Source organism: Pithys albifrons, chromosome 3 (assembly GCF_047495875.1).
Source record: "Pithys albifrons albifrons isolate INPA30051 chromosome 3, PitAlb_v1, whole genome shotgun sequence".
Classification (NCBI taxonomy): domain Eukaryota; kingdom Metazoa; phylum Chordata; class Aves; order Passeriformes; family Thamnophilidae; genus Pithys; species Pithys albifrons.
In genome coordinates this window covers 8,834,135-8,859,403 of record NC_092460.1, presented here as the reverse complement: position 1 = coordinate 8,859,403, position 25,269 = coordinate 8,834,135, and the positions used below count along the sequence as shown (strand labels likewise).

At 37.8% G+C, this 25,269-nt stretch overlaps 1 protein-coding gene across 3 annotated transcripts in view; it reads right to left on the bottom strand.

Annotated features, from left to right (window-relative positions):
* Positions 1 to 25,269, bottom strand: part of FHIT (fragile histidine triad diadenosine triphosphatase) — a 549,696-nt gene that overhangs the window by 395,726 nt on the left and 128,701 nt on the right. For all 3 annotated transcript variants that reach the window (XM_071549691.1, XM_071549693.1, XM_071549692.1), the window contains exon 2: positions 17,417 to 17,538. In XM_071549691.1, the coding sequence (XP_071405792.1) occupies positions 17,417 to 17,516 (100 nt within the window). In that variant the 5' untranslated portion in view covers positions 17,517 to 17,538. The remainder of the gene's footprint in view (positions 1 to 17,416; positions 17,539 to 25,269) is intronic.

Below are 25,269 nucleotides of genomic sequence, written 5' to 3'. Positions count from 1 at the left end.
ATTCTGAGAAGACTGCCTGTTCTGTGCAGCCACTTAAATAATTTGCAGCTTCACACTGTTTTCACTGTGAAGATTGAGCTTCCCCTTGGTGAGAACAGCAGGGCTGGTACCTGCAGGTCAGGGCCAGAACATAATCTTTTGGAACAACTCAGATTTAGCAGAAAGCATGTCATAAAACATTATTATAGTTTTTGTACCAATAGACAAAACTCATTTTCATGGCTTACATGTCTCAGATGCAAGATCTTAATTACACAAATTAACACAGACTACTCATCATTTATCTCTATAGGCCATAATTCAACAACCTGTAACTTTGTGCTCAGCTTTAGGCATTTGGGTGGCCTGTTCAAAAATATATGGTACTTTCTGAGCCTGGCCATCATCCTCTTGTGGGGTTAAGTGAAGCAAAATACCTATTCATGATTTCAGTTTAAATTCTCTTGGAACAGAAGTCTGGGCTCCACATTTAGGCCTCTGAGAATAGAGGGGGAAAATGCAGTTCTACTGTAAAGACTCTGCATGGCATTTTTGTCTTTCTACTGATCAAAAATATCAGCCAGAAAATTGTGATTATTAATATATTTTGATGCTGCAAAACCCTTTAATCTAAATATGGTTTTAACACTTAGCAGAAGCAAAAGCAGAAGTTAAAACATTGCCTCTAGGAGTTACTCTTAGACACTTAATACACAACATGACCTACTGAAAATACTTTTCTGATATTACTGACATTTGTTTAACCTATAACATTAATTCTTTGTAGCTCAATAAATCTGAGTATCTTCCCCCTGTATCATCAGAAGACTGATACTGACAAAGAAAGACAATCTGCGGCCCCCCCACAAATAATAGCTTTCCATTACATTTGCCATTTCACCTGAATAATTCCTGATAATCATGAATAATGATGTTATTTGACATTCTAATGATATCATGCTGTGCAACTCCAATCCATCAGTCACTGTCAGGAAGGTCAAATATTTGTATTCCATTACATTATGCAGAGTTCATTAAACAGTTAAATGACATTATACACCTTAGTTATACTTCCAAATGAAACTAGCATATATCATGTAGATTTTAGAGTCTGTGTGAAGCATCACCATTTAAAAGAACCAGGATTTTGAATATTCACTTGTGACAAAGAAATACATTGCAACTTTGAACAGTAGTTTTCCAGCTCCATCAAATGCTGACATAAAGAGGAGCTCACCTGAGACACCAAAACACCACGTTCCACACAGCAAAGCTAGTTCATCATATTTTCTGCTGTTACTATGGGTTACTTCTCAGTGACCCCAACAAGAGCTCACACACAGAACCATAACTGACACAGGAGACTGATTCCTGATTGAAGCTATCTGTACACAAGATAAGGATATAATATTTATGCAAGCAAACAGGCAGGAGAAAAAGAAGAGAACTTTTGTTTTCAGTAATATTTTCTTCTCCTTGAAAGCAATGATTTAAAGTATATCTCAACTCAACTCAAAATCTGCTCTGACAGATCATAACCATCATTGGAAAAATGAAAGAGGCACAATCAGCTGTGGCATTAAAAGAGTACTATTTTAATAATACCAAATATTCAGAAACATAAAGCTCACTCCCAACTATCAGTGTAGTTATTACCAAACTACTATAACAAATAATCCAAAATACTTATTTTGCATGAATACAGCTTTTTTTTTTATTATTCTCCCATGAAAATCCTTTTCATTGACATGAACAACAGTAAGGGGTTCTTAGACAGTTACTAAGTAGCCTTCAGTAGCTATGTATTGATTTAAGTAGAGTCTTTAAGAAATCATAGTCCTTGTAACTTTACTGAGCATCTCCACAATCTTCTAAATGATAAACACAGAATAGGCAGAGAAATAGAAAGACCAATACAAGGGAAAATACATTTATAATCCACAAAAACTATAGGTAGGGACAAGATCATTTTTAGGTTCAAGATTTTTTTAGATTAATGGAATTTACCAGATTACCAAAGGCTTATTAAAATCAAACTATCCTCAGCTACAAATTAGCCACTTCCAAATGAATCTTTGAGTCTAATATTAATAGACCAAATGAACCTTTTTATCAGATTGTTTTTATTACACTGTTTTATGTATGGGAAAATAAGCAAATTCATCAGAGTACAGCAGACATGAGATGTGGTTTTCAGTTGTCTAGCTCAAACCACTGATGGGCAATGTGCTTTTAAGCAACCAAAATAAACTGTCATGTATGAAAATGGTGAAGAAGCAACTAAATCTTGAAAGAAAAAGAAAAGAATATCCCTTTACCCCTCACCCCGAACTTGCCAGTGTGTTGACAAGCTAAGCTTGATAACTTCATCACTGGAAATTAGATATAAAAGGTCAGTTCAAGCAAAAAATAAAGCAAAGAACGTCTTGTTTAGTCTTAGAAAAATATTTTTTTCAATCATTTGTTTAGTAAAATTTCAAAAATTCTGTTGAGCAAGACAGAAAATAGTAGGGTTTCCTTCTTTGTATTAGTTTAGCCTCATTCATAGAGCAAAGTATGTCTGTTGCATCTCTAATTTACAGAAATACACTTGAAATAAGCAAACCAATACAGCTTTGGAGAATAAACTGAGACATTTAAATTTAGTTAATAACTGTCAGCATATAGAACTAGATGATATAGGGCTTTATTTAAGTTTAATTATCTTTCTATCTTTGCTTTCTGAAGAATTAGGAAAAAATATTGTTTTCCTTTATATTACCTCTTCTTCACTGTTCTAAATCTCTCATAGCTGCCAAAAGGTATTGGAGGGAACTGGGAATAAACAGCCTATCAGTTTCTGAGTTATTCCTTAGTGTTTCTACAGCTTCAGCAGAAGTATTTTCCAGCAAAAAGACATTTTCAGCTATTGGAAACTACTTCCAAATGTCTATCATTTGTGGTATTTTTATATTCTGAAGTGAGCTAAGCTACACTGTCATCTGCAGAGTCAAACCCAATTAATTACTTTTCTACTTCCTTTTGTCAGTGCCAAATGCACCATCACATCCTTATTACCCAACACTGCACAGAGGTGAAGGCCAGGTCTTGGGCATCAGTTTCTAACAGAGCAGATTCAGAGCCTTAAAGAAAAGAGCAGACAATATCCCATCCTCAGTGCTCAGTGTGCCCAGCACACCCAATTCCAAGGAGAAGGACAGAAAGATGATGACTGTCTTTTTATTTTCATATGGGAGGGATATTTTAAACTTAATTTTCAACTGAATCTGCATAGAAAATTTCAGAGTTAAATTAAGCCTCAACAATAAAAAAAGGAAAAATATTTTAGGGCTAACAATTTTACTTCAAAAGGCACAAAACAACTAATATCATAAGATGAATCATGCCACTGAAATCAATCTTACACCTTGCTAATTGGGCAAATTGAATTGCTTTCAGTATATGCAGAACATTTATGCTTCCTTTTACTTAAACTACAGACAATCCAGTAGTCACTAAAGGTAATGATATTTAATTACTCAATGGGAATGGCAGTTTTTCAAGGTTTATCACTGTGTTGCATATATTATATGTTCATATTAAAACTAATTTTGAAAGTTTTCTGTTTCGTTATTATACTGAACAAAGCAAGACTGTCATGAAATATAATTAGGAAACCACAAAGGACCTCCTTAAACAGATACTCAGAATTCAGTAGCTCTGACAACAGAGGCTTTGCAGAGTGCAGCAGCTCCACTGACAACCCACAAAAATTAGATTCAAGATTTGGAATAACATTAGCTTTATATGAGCGTGCTGGATCCACTGCACTCCAATACAAGGGACAAGGACAGTGGGACAAGGACCTCCCAGTGAACCTCCTCAGCCCTGCAGCAGCAGGACAGTCAAAGGTGCACTGCCTCTTATGAGAGAAACAGAACACAGTGTTATATCCCCACCATGTCTCACTTCCCTTTCTGTCCACTATTTCTACTGGCATTTTTAGTTTTTAAACAAAGCATTTGTAAACACATGTTTTTGATGGTCACATGTTTCCAAATTTGTGGATTCCAACTAGAAAATATTCTAAAATTCCTTATGTTTCAGCATATCCTACTCTTAAACGTTCCCCTTCTTTGTGGGTAGAAATGAACAACAATCTGTGACTACTGACCAACTGGTAGTGTAAAGAATAACAGGAATACACACCTTGTTTAAAGGACAAATATTGACCTTTTTGAAGTAATGAACCTGCCCTGTTTGCAATCATCACATGAGTCCCTCATCATCACCTCAGCAATGTCCTGAAAAATCTAAGCCACCAAACAAATATGGTAGAGAAAACCTTAACCACCATTTTAAGCAACAACATGTATTAAAACCACAATTAGATTAAGTAAGTCATTTTTTTTTCTCATCATACCTGCAGGGATAAGGAACATTGGAGATCTGTATGACAGCTGAGAACATTATAATCTCCTCAGAAATTCACCAATGCTGTGCATAGACTTTAGCAGTAAGTAGGTATCCTTACCTCTTACAGTAAATGGGAGCAACAAGCACTGGAGATCTACAACAGCTGACAATTTTTCTTGCAAAGATTAAAAAGTTTCAAAAGGGAAGGAGAAGTAATGAGATGGAAGATAGTTATTGCTGCTGAATCCTCTGACAGATCAGATGACAATCTTGATTCAACTTTCATTATTTAAAAAGACAAATAGAGCATCTCTCTGTGCCTTTCCAATCGTGACAAAACACAGTTATCAAATCACATTATTTTCTTTACTCTGATATCTTGTAGGGAATATAAAATGATCCCCTATGGACAACACTTTAGCTGAGGTACAAAGTTAAATTCATTCAGGTACCATCGATGTGACAGATAAAGATGAAGTGGGATCTGAGAAAAGATTCAAAGCTGGACAGCACATCATCTCCTCTCCCCTGCCCCCATATGGAAAAGTGGAGAAATATCTGCAGATTTTGGAATACATAGGCTCAACAGGACCCCAGCCACTGCACAGAAGGGGACCTTGTATTTCTACTGCTTGGTTAAAATATTAATTTTTTACTCCTTCATTGACTAATGTTGGATTCTTTGTATCCATTTCATATCAAATTATTATGCATCCTGTTATTTAAATTAGGAGGATCAAATCCCATTAGTTTTCCAAATACATCCCAGGTATTATTCTCTCAATTCTTAACTAAGGCAGGTACATGAATACATTCCTTTGGTTTGCACACAAAACCACCTCAGTTTTAGCAGTCAGTTCAAGCTGCAAGCACTGGAACATACACAAATGAGCAGATAAATCCATGGGCTTCTAAGAGACCAATGAATGTTAAAAAACCATCCTCAGCTAGAATAAAGAACCTACACCACATGCCAAGGTTACAATAAAACAAACAATGCTGCTGTGAATGCCAGGAAAATGGATCAGATTTTTCTTGTTTAAGGATGAATAAAGCCTGACCTGCACTCTCACTAGAGGTTTGGATTAAGAATATCATTCACATATACAGAAAAAAAAATCATCTCATCTTGACATCTTGTGTCCCTGCAGTTTAAAAATGAGTTAAACAAGTCTTAGATTTGTATATAAAGATGTAATAAATATTATAAAAACAATCACCATGAGAGAGACCTTTACACACAGGTGAAGAAGCACAGCAGAGAAATACATATCCACCCACAGAGATACAGCCCCTCTCTCCCTACATAAAACTCATTATTTCCACACAAGGCATGATAGAGGCCAACCTGAGCCTGAGGAGCTTTCCAAAACCACAGATCTGTTCTCTCTGGGGTGCTCCACTTTGAGGAACGTCTACACCAACTTCATTATACAACCTCAGCAGATAAACTAAAACATTTCCTCCATCTTTTAACAGTACAAAAATAAAGAAAATTAAACAACAGATGACTAGTTGATCTACATGATAAAAACCACTCTTGATGTTCTACATGGTAAAAACCAAGCTAGATGCTATAACTATTTCAGAAAGAAGTTCTGTTTAGTTCAAAATTCTCTCCCATTTTTCTCTTAGAACTGAATAAACAAATGCCATTGCAAGCTGTGTCTTGGGCTTTGCTTTCTGCAAACATCTGTTTGCCTCAGATCCTTTCAGTTAATACCCAACCTTCATATAAGAAGGATGTTTCTTCACATTTAAAAAAAAGATTCAATACCACAGGTATTTATAAACAAGTCATAATTGATATTAGATGTATTGCATTTTACTTTGTTAAGGAACCAGAGGAAAAAAGGGAATACTTGCACTGTTTTCTAAGCTAAAAGAACCTCAGCAAAATATTATGTTAAGTCAGCAGTGCTCCATTAACATCACTGTTTTCAGATTAGGGTAAAAATAGAATTATACAACTCCACAATGTTTTTGTGATCAACTTTCTTCAGGTCAAATTCAGAATTTTTTTGAAAGACAAGCAAGTATAACTTATTTCATTAATATTGATTGGGTCAGAGTAAGAAAATGTTAATTGAGCAGAGATGTCATTAGCGTCCTTCCACAGGACTGCATATTAATTAGGTGGCTTTCATTTTTTCACCTTAAAAGTCTTCCCTCCACCTAAGAAGGGTGGCAATTCCATGTTTTGCATTCATTCAAAATGACTGCAGAAAAACAAAAAACATAGCAAAAAAATACTTTCTTGCAATGTTCTGCTAGTTGCTCTGCAGCTCTGTGTCAGCCGCCATGTCTGAAGCCTCTCACTAACATTTTTTAAGGAAAGTCATTTGAAAAACACATTGATCCCATTTCAAAGTGCTTGCAAAGTTTTCACTGCCAAGATAATTTCTCTCCACCCCAACAGAGCTATGCAAAATGAAATATATTTAAAAGTTTGCCTTCATTTTGTCTTTAATTTGCACTACCTGGAGCTAAGGTAATTGGCAGAGGGAAGAACATGTCATTTCATTTTGCAAATGTGCCAAAGGTTTCAATGGAACGCTGGGACACAAGGAAATGGCTCTAACAAGAGAGTGTTAGATTGTTTGCAATGTTGCTGGTGGTCCTTGCACCCAGACATTCAACAGGTAGGTAGTGCTTGGCAGAGGTACTCTCTCTGTCTTCATGAACGGGTAAAGTTAGAATGCCAAAACACTGCTCTTTTTTTCAGATGCAGTTCAAATTAATTTAATTTTGCCATACATTGAATGCAACTCACAGAAGTTACGTTATGTGTTTAAACTTAGAGAGAAATATGATCACTACAGGCTGCAAAACAAGCAGAATTTCCCAAGTCACCTATTTGAACTCATATTCACTGCACACAATTGTGAATTTTATGAAACAAACCACATCAAGGCCATCTCAAGGCATTCCCAGTTATTAACAGATGAAGATCACAGAATCCTGAACCAAACCCAGCTGCTCTTTGGCAGCTCCTGCAGGGAGGTCACTTACCTGAATGCAGCACAACGTCACAGTGGAGCATCAGTAGGGAGATTTTCAACTTCTATTGTAAATTATGAACTTTTGATCCAGAGAAACCTCTGAGAGATGCTGAGGTTTATGTTTTGATTAGAAACAGTAAAGTCAGCAGGTTACAAGGAATAGCAACAAGTAAATTACATTATCAAACAAAAAGCAGACTACACACACTTGTATGGCCTTAGAAACCTAGATATGGTATGAGTGATGTTCTGTATCCATGAATTATGCACTCCATTTCCTACTGTAGCCTCATTTCACAACAAAGCCTCCATTGTCTGCTGTGTTCATATCCAACTTTACACAAGACAACGGACTAAAACATAATTTACCCAATTACCTGCTCAGAGAAGGTGCTTCACCCTCAGATGGAGCTCCGCAAAGCAATTACGGGGCCATTTGGAATCACTGCACTTTAGAGTCTCACTTGCCACTTCAAACCCACAGAGAAAAGCATTTCCTGGACAAACCAAGGAGCACAGCAAGGTGGGAGATACTGTACATGCTCCCTCCTGGGCAGGCAGTGGGGGAAAGCCCAGCACTGAGCATGAGTTACCTGTGCTACAGGGCAGAGAGGAGGAGGGGAAGGACTTTGTCCTGCCTTAAAACAACAGGTGCCAGAAGAGGTGAAACCCAGCAGAGTTGAGGCCTTGCATCTCAAAACTCAAGCTATTTTACACCGATATACAGAAGTCTAATGCTCCTTCAGGGTTAAGCGATTGTACTCAAGATATTCCTTTTTTCCATAAGTTGCACCTGAAGAAATCTCTATTGGTAATGGGACTCTATGCAGATCTCTGCATCTGCACTCACTGAGGGAACACAGTAAATGGGATTTACCTGCAAAGGACTGATATCTAACTGGGTAGTGTGTAGAGATTAGGCTGTGCCATTCTATATTCCTCTTGATGCCCTGGAGAAGGTACTGGGATGACACAGCACAGTGGACTGTTTTATCACACTCTATGTTTACAGTGTTCCTGCTTATTTTTCATGTACATGGTGTGCCCTTTCTCCATCTTCTCTGCTGAAGGTTCTGCTGGTTTGGGCTGGGGTCGAGTTCATCTTCCACAGAGGAGCTGGCATGAGGCAGTTGGGCATTTGTGCTGGAAACAGTGCTGGCAACTCAGGGATGTTTTCATTACTGCTTTACTGCTCCTTACCTATCTTTTAGGGGTGGTACAAGGAGCTGGGAGGGGACACAGCTGGGACAGCTGATCCCAACTGACCCAAGGCATATCCCAGACCAAGTGGTGTCATGCTCAGCATATAGAGCTGGGGGAAGAAGGAGGAAGGGATTGGGGCATTCAGTGATGGTGTTTGTCTGCCCAAGTCCCTGTTACACAGGATGGAGCCCTGCTGTCCTGGCTCAACTGTGAATCAACATCTTGTTTGGCTTTGCTTGTGTGAGCAGCTTTCAATTTACATAATAAACGGTTGTGATATCAACCCATGAGTTTTCTTACTTCTATCCTTCAATTCTCTCATCCCACTTGGGGGGAGCAAACAAGTGGCTGTGTGATGATAAGTTGTTGACCAGAGTTAAATCCTGATACAGGTCCTTTAAATATAAAGATTACAAGATAGTTGTGACATCATGTTGTGGAACTTTGAAATATCTTCATTAGATTATAATTATGGTACACCAAGGAATATTAATGTATATTTCAACAGAAAAATACTATACTATACATTTATATATACTATATATTAGTATATATAGAGTGTATATTGGGCTCTCCATGGTAAAAAGAAGAAATGACAGATTAACATGGTATCACTAGATCTCCTCTTATGAGCAGCAACAGGAAATTCATGTAAGATGCCTCTCAAAAATATGTACTTGAAGAAAGTAGATGTATTAAACTGAATAGCACAAAATATTCCAATATGCTGGAAACAATAAGCAATAAATGAAATTTCCAATTGACTTTCCAGCAAATCTATTTTTATTACAAATGGGGATTTTGCATGTATTGCATTACTTATGGTAATTGTGCGACATCTATTATGAATAACCATGTATTCCAATCATCTCTTTTAATTATATTCTGCTCTAAGAGCAAGTCATGCAATACCTTGTCCAGACTTGGTTAACTATGTGTGTGCTGCATATCACATTCTAATGGCTCTATTGAGGAAAAAACGGTGCACAAACTGTACTGTAGCAGGAATGGCTTGTAACTGTCGTCTCCTTCATTAGCCAGAAACTACTTAAAAAAGTAAAAAAAAAGGCTGAATTTAAATCCTGTTATGCACTGAGGAAAAAGATTTCTTTGTACTTCTTTGTTTTCTAAGGTTCATCTGAACTGGTACCTTAATACAAAGCATGTGTTTATCTGCTACTGATGCAAGTACTTAAATTTTCCATAGTGGCAAAAGTGCAACAGCAGCAAACACCTCCTTAGCATTTGTTATCTATCATCCATTTATTTGTTTGGGTTTTACTGACGTGAGAAAAGGATAAAATTACAGGTTTGTTCAATAACCACACCAATTACAAATTTGCTCTCCACTAGACTAGAAAATAACCACTGGACTAAAAGCATTTATTATTTATAGAATCATGGAAGTCTTTAGGTTAGAAAAGACCTCTAAAATAATCAAGCCCAAGCATTAACCAGCACTGCCAAGCCCACCACAAACCCCTGTCCCTGAGAGCCACATCTACTCATCACGTAAATCCCTCCAGGGATGGTGACTCAGCACTGCCCTGGACAGCTGTGCCAGTGCTTCACCACCCTTCTGATGGAGGCATTTTTCCAAATGTCCAGTTTAACACAGTCACCCACTCCCTCAGCTCAACTTCAGGCCATTTCCTCTTGTCTTATTCCTTATTCCTTGGGAGGACACACTGACCCCCACTTGGCCACAAACTTCTTTCAGATAGTTGTAGAGAGCAGTAAGACAAATAGGATTTGGTTTTTAAACAAGAATGCCAAATATTGTGTTAAACCTCAAAGAAGGTTTGGAAGTTTTACCTTTCCTGACTCCTGCCTCAGTTTCCCTGCCACTTTTCATACAAAAGTTTGCTACCTCTTAATTTTACATCCTTCTACACTGCTTTGTTCCTGTGTCTTTTAAACTCAACTTTTTTCCAGTTTCTTGGAATGAAGCTTTTCTCACTAAATGTTTGCCAAGTTTCTTGCTATGCTAAAATAAATTCTTTTCAACAGGTATCTCTGCCACCCCAAAGTCAGGAACCTCAAAGTAAGTTCAGTTACCATAAAACTATAGCTGTAAATCTATGTGAAAACACTAACAGGCTTTGCAAATCAATAATAAGGGTAAACATAAGATGGGAGTTCTTCTACATGCCCCTGGACCTCACAAGGACAAGCAGTTCCACTGGCAGAAGACACATTAGTAACACACCTTCAGAACTGTGCAGAACTGAAGCACACAAAGCACTAGAGAGGCTCATGCATAATGTGGTTTAAGCCATTTATAAGTTCCAATCAATGATGATGATGGAAGGTGAATAAAAGGGATTAGACAAAAATGGAATTGGAATGTTTTGCTGAATTTTAGTATGTGTTAGCAATATAGTCAAGAGATTTAATTGCCCAGATCCAACCTATTATGACACTCAGCTTACAAGGCCATTTTTCAGAGTTCTCCCTCAGATCTGAAGGTTGGTTCAACACATGACTAATAAAAGACTCTTCCTCCCTCCATGGCACGTGGTAAGATGCACTAGGCTTCAACCTCAGAGCTACTGCCTCTCCCCGATATGGCCTTAAGACAGCCTTTCTAATACCTCTTCCAATATAATTTGTGCTACAATCTGAGAAATTCTTACCACTAATCTGCCTAATACATGTAAATGAGGAGTTTAATTGATAACTTACTCCTTTTGCAAATCAGCAAGAAATACTTCTGATTTCATTACTATCATTTTTTTTCCTTTCTATTTACACTATTGGCACAAAGCATTTATAATGGAATTTTCATCAATACCAGTATATTAATGCAACTATAACAGGGCAAACAGAACAATATATTCTTATGGTGAAGTACATCCTCCTTCAACACTGAGCACCTTTCAAGCAAGACAGGATTTGAAGGCAGAGAAAGCATTTTTATCAGACCAAATGAGACAGTTGAAGTCCATGCCCACAAATAAATCAGACAGACAAGCTTTTGTGCACAGAGCCCTGAATCTGTTATCTTCACAAACAGCATTTCTTAATGCGAGTCAAACACCACCCCTTTGTTTGTAGACTGCAAACAAAATAACTCCAGCCCAGAGATAATTAACTGGCCTCTCCATCACCAGTAAGTTCAAGTGGTTTGCATACACAGAGCCATTGTTCTTAGGGCTGTTTGAGGAGAACCTTTTCTGCACAAGCAGCTTGTGACTCCAGCAAAGCTGTACCACTGCTGCCAAGGGTCAGCCCCACTCCTCACCCTCTGCATGACACAGCTTAATTTAGCTAAAAATTATTGGGCTTAGGAACTGGTCTTCCTACTCTCATTTGTGCAAGTAAACATTATAAGGCACTAATAAGTCCCACTTGAGGGATTAGGACTGCTCATATAAGGAAGAGTCATGGAACATCTTTATTTGGGATTTGAGAAAAAAAAAAAATTGGGAGTTTTCACTAATGCTCAACAGCTTCTGACAATACATAAAGTCCGAATCTCCTCTGCATTCCTGATGAAGATATATTCTGTATTTCCCACACATTTTCAAAGAAGATCTATAATTTTTATCTCTTCTTCCCATTTTTTCTGCACCAACAAAGGTACTGCATCCTCTTCCTAGTACTTTCTTCTTCTAGAGTAACAAGACATTTTGAGGACTTCCTCCTGTCCTTATTGCACCAAATAACGTTTTCTGTCACCATATGATTTCCTTGCCATCTCCAGCATCACACTTAAGTTACAAAGTCTTTACCAAACACCCTTATTTTTAGCTCTTAGTTAAAAGACCTAAAGAAAGCATGAATGCTCCTTAACACCGTGCTAAACAAACCAATAATAATAGTAATACATAGGAAATTTCTGTAATGAGCACTAAAGAGTACTTTCCCACAGGGTTAGGTACGTCTAACAGAGAGTTGCAATTGTGCAGTGAACATTATTGCAATATGTAGATATAAAATCATATATTCTGCAGTATAACTAAATTTTATTTTCTAAATCTAAGTTTTATGGCAAATATTAATACTTGTTTAGGCTAAACTCCATAAAATTCATAATTATGCAGCATAAATACAGATGTGGTAAGTGTGCAATGTACTAACTAAATCATAACAAACAGCACCTCTGTAAGTTCATGAAGAATTAAAATTTCATATCCATGATAAATACTATGGTTTCCAACAAAACTTGTGAGAGAATGCTACTGTTCTTTCCAGAGCCAGTGCACTATCTTCAATGGAAATTCTGCCAGAACTGTACTACATCAAAAACTACTTTTAAAATATATTAAGAAACAATGCTAATCAAAAGGATTAATTTTTAACTGCAAAATTTTTAAGGAAAGTATTCTGAAAGTATCTGTGGCAGTCTCCAGTAGTACAGCAATGCTGACAGCAGGTGACAGGGAAGCTCCCAGGCAGACAATGCTGCAGCAGAGCAGATGCTGCTCTCACGTGGCCTGACCTGCAGCCCATCCTACCCAGCCAGACCCGGAGCAATCTCACTGCAGCTCAGGCTGGGAGCAGGCTTTGAAGGAGCATCTGCTTCAACTAATGTTTTCTCCACTCATTAACAAAAGGAACGAACTGGAGTAACACAGAACATCACAACGATCTTGGCAACAAATAATGACCATTAACTCCATAAAGTGATGAAGTTGCCAGAAAATATCACATGCTTTGGGGTTTTATGCATGGTCTATTCCCCACAATTAGAATACTTTCTGGTTATAAAAATTAAATTTCTATGAAAATAACAATACAAAATAGTCCAGCAAAGTTCAGTGTATGACACTTAAACTGTCTTTTTCTGTTTCCCTTTTTCTTTTTTTAATTTAAAAACTTTCCCATAATCAATCTCGTACTAAAAGTTGTTGTGACGTGTTTATTCTAATTTATATAGACCCATACGTGTGCCCTTAGTAGGGGATCCAAACTGCCCACCACAAATTTCTATAAAATTACTTAGTCCTGATAACCCTCAGTTTACTGTTCCCAGCTGAGAAGCCTGTTCCTTTTAATAACCAATTCAATAAACTGATGAAAAATGCTTTGTATAATATAGTATTGCCATAGATCTGATGTTTGTCTCTGTCATTACATTGCATTCAATCAATTTACAAATGTTGCTGTGTTCCTTTTGTGCTAGTTCTTCCTACGGCATCCTGAACACAAATCCAAAGATCAATACCTTGTCTACTGAAAAAAAAAATTGGACATAGCAAATGAATAATTTTATTTATAATAAAAAGTCCTGGTCCCCAAATGGATTCTGCTAATGCTGAAATTCATTTTTCACGTTTAACACAAGATGAAAGCAAGTACCCTGCACAATGCCATGAGAAAGGCAATGATAAAAAACAGTTCATATTTATTGAAGATGTGAGCCAAACCTTGTAAAGCTCTGGTGCAGGGCTAGGAAAACATCAATAAAATGGTAGGTCATTCACAAAGTATTTGTTACCATATTAAAGTACAAAAAGTCCATGTCAAAGAGCAGATGGATCTTGTTTAAAAGAGCCAGAGTTCTGCTCTATGGAACTATGGAAGCAGCAAGGCTCTGACCAAAATCATTCAAGAAGCCGAGAAAAAGCTGAGCTGGTTACATGAGCTGCTTCAGTCCATCTTGGGCCTTTTGTGGGACAGAAACAATGATTTGCTGGCTGTAGGCACATTCCTACACTGCTCCAGCTACTGAATAGCTGCCTCCTCCAAGACAACCACATTGCTGTTCAAGGGAGCCACAAATGACTTTTTGCACGATCACCCTCTGCAGAGCAGCAATTTACAGAACTGAGAGGAAACAAGGACTCCGTTCTCCATAAAAAAGGGTACTGGTACCTGTGTATTGGGACACACCCCAGCAAGTTCTCAGAACAACCAGCTCACCTTCCTCCCACTCCCAAGCTTATTGCCAAGATGTGCACTGTGTTCCCACCCAGGCTCTTGGCTCCTCGAAAATTCACAGGCATTAGCAGGACAAAATCAAACCATTTCTGTATGAAACAGAAAACCATCGCAAAGTACACCCAAAAAAACAGAGTCTCATTGATCAGGACTGTCCCAGTACCATGTGCCTCCCTGCTTTGAAATCAAACAAGCAGAAAGGGCAGGGATTAAACTCCATGGGAGAGCAGAGCAGTTGCAGCCCCTTCATTTTACTGTAGGAGTTGAGTGACCATGTCCTCAGTCAGACTGTGGTCAGACTCCTCTGAGCCTCAACCATTCCCCTGTTAGGTGACAGCAAAGGAGCTGGATGTCCCGAGGGGTGCACACACTAATCCTGCACACTGACCATTTGGTTGAGTCAAAAGTGGTAAGTTTCGTACTGTCAAACACATGTGCATGGTGCAGCTCACACACTAAAGATTTCAGTGTAAGGTCAGATATCCCTCACTCCATAGTCAGATCCCAGTTCCTTTCTATTCAAGAATCTGCACTAATCAAAGGGATTCAAACACAAACAGGTTCCTGAGTCCACAAACCCACATGCACCCTTCTAATGCTGGGGAAATGAGGCAGCTCTCCCCAGGAACAGGAGAGCTCTCCCCTTACCATAAACACTGTTCTCACTCTACCTACCTGTGGTCACTCTTAGCACAGTTTGCCTTTCCAGTGTCAATCTAAATTCACAGGATTGGCAGCTGGAAATAAACAACTCAAAACTCTGCACTGTGTTAACTGAACCACTCTGCTCAAATCACAAACACTGAGCTCCACAAGACCATTTTGACTGAATTCTTATTTTAAAACTATTACAGCAAATTCACAACTCCAACCCTATGTTCTGTTTCAAGATGGAATTTCAACCTTACTAGTTAATTAAAGCCACCACCTGGAGTGAGCTGGCTTTCAAACTGATTTCCTTTGTCTCTTTAATTCACATACATTAATATTTTATTTTTACTGAAAAAAAAGAAGAAAAGGAATGACACATGTGTGCCAAAGACAAGGCAGATAAAATTATTGCAATAAAACAAAGAAAATACACTTGTTACTGCCAGGTCTGAAGATGAATGCTGCATTGTACAGACATTTTAAAGGCTTACAACTGCAAATTGCTCTATTTTACATACTGTATTCTAGCTTTTGTATCAAGATCTCTTCTAATTTTTTCTTATTGTAATGAGAGAGGGAAAGGGTTGGGTTTTTTATTACCTGAACATTTATTCAATGAAGAAACAAAGACTACATTATATATTACAACACATAAGCTATTAAAACAATGTGACTCTATAAAATATGCTGCAATACTCATTATGGGATAACAAAGCTAAACCCTGAGCAAATAAATGTATCTGCCAAAAGTCAGCAATAACTATACAACTAGAGTTTATAATCTTTAATTATTTAAGAAGGAGAGAAGCTTGTAATAATTAAGTTTTATAGGCTCCTTAAATTGTCATTACTAGGTGCACACAAAACTTTAAAACAACTATCCTTCATCTGAAATACTCTTCTTTAACAACAGACTGAATTGTTCACTTAATTGATTAATTCAAAAAAACACTTGTTCACTATTGTTTTTAAAACCTCCACACACAGAACAGACAACATTTCTTTATTCTCTGATCCAGACAATGCACATACCAACATAGTGCCCAGGCATTTACAAGCTCTTCATTTCACTGTGACTGATGTGACACCATCTCTATATGGCTTTGAAAAGGGTTCCAGTTATGACAAATCTGTAAGTCATACTGACTTACATCAGGTATTTCAGAAACTTGAAGTTCAGAAAAACTGCTAATTTAATTCATTCAAATATATTGGTGAGACTTTTAAAGTTTCTAGGAAGTCTGTGCATCTTTGCCATGCATTTATAACCAAATGATGTGACTTCTGTAAACACAAACACCGTCCAAAGCAGGAGAGAAAAGTTCACGACTGAACTATTAGAATCTACAGATGTGATGTGAGGAGAGGAAGGTTCTATTTCAGAAGAAATATATTTGTGTGTTGAAAAAATATACTAAAGTTTACTAAACTTTAAATTATACATCAGTTTATGAAAGAAACAACATAAAACTACAGAAGGACATGAAAACTTTCAATAAACTCCAGGCAACTTCCTACTTTCTCCAAAACATGCTCAGTCACTGTCTGAGTTTCTATTAAAATATAACGAAGAAATTCTATGGGAAAAGTGATTAGCCTTGATTATTTCTGAAAAATTGCACTCCAGCCACTGAAATTAGCACCAGTGTTGAAGCAGCAGAGTTTTGACTGGAAAATAACACACCACACTACAAAATACTCTAAACAGGCTCATTTAGCATCTTGCATAACCAAGTTCCTATACTGTTTCTAACTTGAGAATTTTACTTAACAACGTGGGGCTTCACTTTTTCATCAGGACACATGTGCACTATACAGATGGTTTATTTAATTCATTCCTACCTAAATTAATCAAAGCAATCTGTCCCCCCCAAAAGAAGAAAAAAAGTCATCATACAGGTCTCTACTTCCACTTGACAAATAGGGTGCATTTAGCCAGAAGTTGAAAATCCTCCATAAAAAAGTTACCACATCTGAAAATAAGTGACATTACTAAAAGAGAAACAGGATGTGTTATTTAGCATAACATAAAATTTAAACAGTACCACCTCAGATACACTTTAAAATGCTTTTAGTAGCACCTGGTTGTTTATACATCCTGTGTGGTGAAAAGGTCAATGGAAATTCACCTCTAAGGTCACAGTTGCTAAGCAACTGTTTTCGGCAGTTCTGCAACACTGATCAAGTACCTTCCCTTCCACTGCCTGGTTTCAGAATAAACCCGTGGCACATCCTACCTGCCTTCTAAGCACCCCGAGTGCCTCCTGCGCTTCCCAAGAGCACAGGCACCCAAAGGATACGGCCTGGCACCACTGGCTTGCGGTTCACGAGGGCAAAGGAGAGCTCAGTCTGCAGGAACACCACCGAGGGCTTGATGAGGTGCTGCCCAAATCTCAGCATGATGAACGTCAGTCTTCAGGGGCTGGAAGAGATGATAGTTAAGATAATTAAAGGACTGACACTGCCTTTCCAAACAACAGGAGTAAGATAACCAATTGTCTAGGCAGTTTCTAAAAGAAAGCGTCTCCTGGGCTCACCAAGACGTTGGATGGTTGTTAAGACTTTCCTAAAAGTATCACTTCTTTGAAAGGGTGATGGAAGAGGGTTCTTTCCAAAGCAAAAATTTTACATAGAATTTCTTAGACCCTCTTTTCACCATCTTGGCAGGGCCACAAAATTCTATCCAGAAAACATAATTACTCCGTCCCATTTTCATTTGTCCTGCATTGTGTACATCTGGGTCATGTGTTCTTGGCGAAACACAAATAGGGTTTCACATGCTTTTTGACCCAATGCAAATCAATGGGCACAGCACTCTCAAAATAAACCACATTTTCTAAATCAATCTCTCCCCTAAATACCTCAACTGAAGAAATACCAGCAAACCAAGGAAAGTGTATTCATTTTCCATCCTCACATTCTAGCTTAAGCAACTGGAATGTGAAGATGATCACACTTTCAGAAAGTCAAAGAACTCTTACTTTCATTCACTAAAATTTTCTCTTCTCCTGATGAGAATGAAAATACATCTTAAATAGCTAAGGCACAATCCTAACAGTGTCTATTTTAGGACTTTAAGCCCTAGAGTATTTAAAGTATTTAATGCAGTCAAAAATATCCAAGGTACTGCAGGGTAAAATATGAAGTAATAATGAATTTCATGTGACAATAATTCAGACACTTGAGAAATATTACACTAACATTACCCTGCTCCAACCAAGTGACTAATCAGGAAATTCACTTTTATATGTTGCTTCAGATGGGAAAATGTGCTGTTAGAGTCATGGAGGGTCTTTTGTTGCAGTTCTTTTCTTGTGAGCTTGCTGTGTTCACTAAGATCCAAACTTAATCTCAGGGATTTATTCTGATTTAACATCCCACTCCTTGCATGTTCCCCCATAAAAAAGTACACATAACAACATCCTCTGTGTGCACACACTGAAAGTGTCTTCGAGAAATACTTGATCTTCGAAAGAAACTTCTGACTTTGTGGCTGTCTGATTCCACAGAAAAACTTAACTAAATTAAATTAAGGATAGCAGGTGCATCTAGTCAGGCTTTACACCAGAAAAACATGTATAAATCTCAGTATAAAATACAGTAACAATTCAGATGACTACATTTCCAAGTAATAAACGTTCTGTAAGATGGCACCATGTCTTGTTTTGTTTTTGAAAATCACGGATGAAAGGAAATGCTTGAGGAGACCAAGGGAGATTGGAGATTTTAACTGTATCTGTTTCAAAGATCTGAAAAGGTTCTACAGTTTTCCCCCCATAAAGTCAACAGAAGATTAAGTGCCTGAGATGTGTCCCTTAGCATAAATTAAAACTGAAACTTGACAACATACAAAAATCAAGTCTCTTTAGCTACTAAAGAATTGCTTAGCAGAGGAAACACCTGCTATGTTGTGCTGATGCTTGAGAAAAATAACTATTAGGAACTTCAATCAATCTTCCTGATTTCTCTTAAGCAGTCCATCAGCAACCCCCGTGGGGGTTTTCTGTTCCGATTAAAACATGCAAGAATGTTTTTACACAATAAAATAGAGACACATTGTTCTCTTTGCAATAAAGGTGAAAAACACATTCCATAGCCTGGACTACCATCCAGTGATGAAATCGTAAGCTGGTGTCTCCAGCAGCTGGAAAATCAAATATACCACCACACCTGCCCTTGCACCTGGCAATGCTATGGCCAGAAATATGAGTATTACTAATCATTTATTATTCCATCTTCCAGAGTACTGGAAAATAAAACCATTGTCCAGAGGCATGGAATAGACAAATAGAGAACAAAGGCCTCAAAATAACAGACACTGAATTTAAAATCTGATGATTTGAAATCTGACTTAAGGATGGAGAGAACCTGAGATTTTTGTAATCCCCAGAAGTCCTCATAAGCAAAAGACAACAAAAAGTACCAAAATAAGGCTGGTGACACTAGGTTGTCTATCCCATGTGTTCATCATACACCTGCCACATGAATCTTCACTTACTTCACTATCAATATTGTTTAAAAGAAGTCTAGAAAAAGCAGTAAAGTAAAAGCACTAATCTCATACTTCTCTAAGCAATAGTTTGAAGAATCACACTACAGCCCAACTGGGTTAATCTAGATTAACAGAACATTGTACAATCTCATACACAGAATTAATGCACACATTAAAACAATTTCTACTTGCTTACTACACAATAACATGTTTGAATAAAGTATTTCTATCTCTTGATTCCCACCAAAGAAATGCAGCACATGTTTCAAACAAATGTGTCAGTTGGATTTGGTTGTGCTATGAAATACTGCAGACTTCTCAGGGCTACTCCCTCCAGTTCTGAAAAGGGATTAGGAGAATTTTTTCTTGAACAATTATTCATGACATATTATATATTGCTTAAGCTGTTTTCTGCCCTAGTGATGCTCTGTGTTTTCTATAAAGCATGATCATCTGTGCTCAGAGCCAACGGAAATGCTAAACAATTCCTTGGGGAAAAAAGTAATGGGTACAACTCAAAAACCCACGACTGTGCAGCAACACATTGCAGCCAGGCTGGAATATTCCAGAGTGCAGCCAGGCAGGAAACTGCTACTGGCAAGGCAAGTTTTGAGTCCTCTGATTTCTACCTGCTTCTTGCTTGGATGGCCTGTAAACTAGCAGGGGTCAATCCAGCACAGGTACACACAGGTCATGAGATGCAAACATGGTGAGCACGAGGTTTCCCCCAGGACTGGAATCCCTGCACTAACTCTGCTCCTCCAGGGACTTCCACTGTTCTCCTAAAGAGGAGGTCAATGCCAGATAAACCAGTAACTAAATATAACTGGGGAAAGATGTTTCTTCTTTAATGATAGTAGTCTTTCTAATCCTGAGTAATAAGGAGGACAATTACAGAATAATGTTGGAAAAGGAAAGAAATACATTTCTGATTAAATTTCAGCCCTGTTTAACATGGCTTCTATTCTGACTATTCAGATGAAAAGTGTATTTACTCTTCTTCATATTGCAGATATACATTACATTGCCTATTTTATCTGCCTCATTTTCCTAATTAAATTCCCTTCAAGCTGTGTTACTGCAATTGTAGGTGGGAATACAGTATTAAAGGCTAACATAGCAAGCAGACTAATTTTACTGCCACGACAGACCTCAAATCTGTAAAACCTGTGCTAGAAAAAAAATGGACACAAATTCTACATTACCCTGTGAAAAATAAGAATGCTATAATTAAGAAAAATTTTGAGATACTCTGAAATATTTTCAACTATTATTATAGTTTTGTAACACTTCAGTAGTCACATTGCATTTGCCCAGCCTATATAAATACTACTCATATATTAAATGTATTTTTGAGAGGAAATCTAAACACATCTCAATTCTCCAAGTTTATTTAGCTTTGGGGGTCTGTTTTGTCCTTTGGCCTTTACACAGCATAAGCTGTAGAATCACAGGTGTAAATACACAGCAAAAACTCTGAGTAGAAGGTAAGTTCACCTAAAAACAGGTCTTTAGGACGTAAAGATGGGTGTCTGTCTGTTACCTGTCATCTCCAGAATCACAGACCTGGAAGGCTGTTGGAATTTACTTTCCCTCTACTGATTATAAGGAACGATGGCACTAATCCTTTAGGGTTCTCTTCCTGCCACCACAGACATCCCCACTGGATGCTTAACTGAGACAGTGCTGGTGCTCCAAAATGCCTCTTTATTTTTATCATACAATTACTTGTCCTTAACAACAAGGTGTTGAGATCAGCACCTGCTGGGAGCCAAGCTCAAGGCTTGTGCTGAGCAGTCCCATGAGCACAGTTCCAAGAAAGCTACACATCTGCTGGTAATGGGAGAAGACAAGGGAATGCAAAATGGGCTGCTAACTTAACGTGTAATAAAAGAAACCAATTACAATACCATTACATTTCTGTGCTAATAGAAGGGACTATTTTAGACACAATCCCAGGGTATTCTTAAATTTTAAAGTTTGTTTTACTCATTAATTTTGACATTCCTCATTCTGCTACTCCATTTCAATGGAAAAACACTGCAAATTTTGGGGGGAAAATAAAAACTTAGCACATTTTTTAAAAGGTTACAAATAGTTTAATTTTTTTTTAATTCAACAAAATAAGACAACTTAGTTAAGGGAATAAAGTACCTCTACAGGAAAGGATGTCTGTGGTTGATTTGGGATTTTTCAATCCCCTTTTCTAAGCTGCCCCTAATCCTACACCGATAGATCCTTAAATGAATATTTGGCATTGTTCCCTCTCAACGGTTCGATTATATTCCTACTTAGATGTGAATCCTGTACCATGTTGAAGAAATAATGCACAATGGAGACCTGCCCTGCATGCTGCCTCCCCTTTCTTCATGACTTTTAATCCATAATTTATTCCCTCCCCTCACTGCCACTTCATGAGGATGAAATCCACACAAGTCAGAATATGACCTATTTCACTCAAGCAAATCAATGTCCTTGTTAACTAGCAGCCAGGATTTGACATTTTGATCAAAGAATCCCTAAAAACACTAACAAAGAAATAATTTTATTCTAAAATAACCTAGTTTTTCTAATAGCCTTTTGTCCCCAGAGCAGCTCTATCTCTCAGCATCCTTCAACCCCATCCTTTCACAAGACTGAACTATCTATTTTATGTTCTTCCAGTTCCAGAAAATGGCCTCCAATTAAAAACCTTTCTTCTTCTCAGGGAGACAAAACATCACATGCTACTGCTATTTCTGTTCTGAAAAAGCCAAGAAGAATCACAAAACTAGAAAAGGTGCTCAAGTATCTTTGACAGCCATAGCCTACATTCTCTCCATGGGGATGATATTTAATGCTCTACATGAGGCTGAAGGGAAAAGCTTGTGTGGATTATTTTCCATTTTCACCACCCACAGAAGCTACTGAACAGAAAGCCCATTAAATATGATGCATGCAACCAGTGCTGGGGTGTTGACAAGGACCAATTTCTCCCATCACAGGCAGATTATGATGGACTCAAATCCACTACACGTGGCTTCCCTTGCTTAATCTAGCAGGGAAGGAAACATCAAAATTATTACTGTTTAAATATATGGCCATTTTCTTAGCATGGTCAATCAACCTAAATTATCTACACTTGAAATGAAAATAGACTGTGCTCTGCTGTACAGTACCTGAGTGCATATGATGCCAAGAGCCATCCGTCTGCAATCCCACAGCCTGCACCCCCCTTGCAGTTCTATTCCCTCTCACCTGAGCTGTAGCAGCATTTCACAGCACCTCTGAGACACGATTTTCCACTTTGCTCTCCCAGTTTTGCAGCTGGAAGCCCTAGTGCTGCTGTTCCAGGCATGACTGTGACCACCATGAGAACTGTGCCCTCCTGTGCCTGTTTGCAGCTTTTGGGTTACACCAGCGGACCCAAGAATGACACTACACAAAGCTCTCTGTCTGAGCAGCACCAATCCTGGGCACAGCACCAGTTAACATGAACATAGAGCAGGAACCTGAGGGAGGTCTGAAGAACAGGTCCTAATGAAAACTAGCTAGTTTCCAAACGTACTGAGTCTGACTGGGATGGAGTTTCCTTCACAGCAAGCCAGTGTGGGATTGTGTTTTGGTTTTCTGACTAAAACAGGGCTGAAAACACAGCAATAGTTTGGCTATTTCTGCCCACCACCAACGAGCTGATATAGATTTTCACCTCTGGCTCCTGACAGGAAAGCTGTGTTGTCTTCAAACCTCTCTCAACACAGTTTGTGCAACTGATCTAGCCCTCAATATATTCAAACCAGAAGATGCACATAACTCAAACAAAGCAGTCAGCCTATTTAAAAGCTACAGGTCAAACACAAAACTAGCATACTCTGACTGCATTATTTATTTTAAAAGTAAAATTTAAACCTTTCTCTTTTTTTTCAAAATTGCTGCTCTTCAGGCATTCCACAGCTTGTCTAATGTACCTGAAAGGGTAATTCATGGGTACACACAGGCACAGGTGTGTAAGTCTGTCCTCAGTTTCCTCTTTCCAAGTTCTCTCGTCCATCATTGTCATGACACTTACAGTCTTCATTTAAAACAAACAAATCCCCAAACAAATAAATAAAACAACAAACAAACAAACAAACAAAAAACCCCCAAAAATGGCCTTCTCTCTGTTCCCAAAATACCCACAACCTCCTTGAAAGCAATTCAAGCTTCAGCCACTCAGATCTCTGCTGACCAAGAAGGGTGCAGACACCTAAAAGCAAGTGAACCACTTTGTAGCAACACTGTAAAGCAACCACAAAATTGACAAGTTAATCAACAAATGCAGAATCAAGCCAGACATCAAAAGCGATACACCATCCATAATACATGGAGAGGGCATAAATATTTTTAAACGATGTAGAAGCGGTTGTCAAATCCATTTCTATAGTAAGTGTTTTGGAATACAAATTAGGCCAACTTGTTTCTTATCATTCAGGTAAAGAGGGCAAAACTATAAACAACACAGGAAAAGGTTTGTAGAGGTAAAAGGACTATATAATACATTAAACTTAAAGAAAAATAAGATTTTAGAAGCATCATCAAAGTGCTAAATATACTCTACATTCTTCAAGTGTCCATATGTGCACTGGGTTCCTTAGGAGATGACTCCAATACCATCTAACTGTGCTGCAAAAATAATTCTGCCAGTGGAAGCCCTCGTTTGTCTCTGTGCTCAGGTAACAGCTCAACTTTTCCACACATCTCCAAAATGTCCCTAAAATTAAAACATCCACATTAATTTCTTTTTCATTTTGACACCCTACCTAGACCTGTAACTGCTTTCTTAAAAAAACTTTTATGATGACTGACATGAAATAAAATTGCTGTCTTGCATTATACTGCAGTTGGTTTATGTCCCATTTATGTCCAGTTTTTGCCAGAATGCAGGAACACAACACACCATAATATTACAAAAGTTATCTTTCAAACAGAATCCCAATCCAAAGACTTGATCTAGAGCTTCTCCAAATCTTCCCTGCTAGACACCTGTGCCCATTTTTCCTCATATTAGCAGAGATTGTCTAAGATTATGATACCTCCTTCTATTGTTATCCAACAAAATTACAGGAATCCAAAGAAAAGTCTGATAAGTAAGAACAACTCAAAATCCATGTACTAGATCTGTGATTTTAAGAAGGATGTTTTATGAAATGGGATGCAATCAACAGGTTCATTTCCTCAGTGACTTCTACTGAAAGAGCAAAATATGCAAAAGCACACATATGCAATGAAATAAATTATGTTCACAGATCTTACCCTACTGTTAGGGAGGGGAAAAAAAGAAAACAAACCAAAGAAACACACATTATATTTTAAAATTTTAGTAACTTGTATGCACCACAGCTATTATCCTGATGCACGGAGAATTTGGGGGTTTGGATTTGCCTCTGCAAGTCATTCTGATGAACGAGACCTTTAGTGTTGTAATAACTGCTGTGAGAAATGGAACAACCAATGGCTTTTATTAAGAAGGAACACTGAATAATGTATTACCAACACTAAGATCAAGGGAAAATACATTTTTATTAGGGAAAAATATTAATATCAATCATGACATTTTTAAAGGAGGAAGGTGAAAGGCAGAAAAGGGAAAAAATTAAAAAAATGCTCCACAACATGCAGCAAATGACAAAAATTATACTGTGA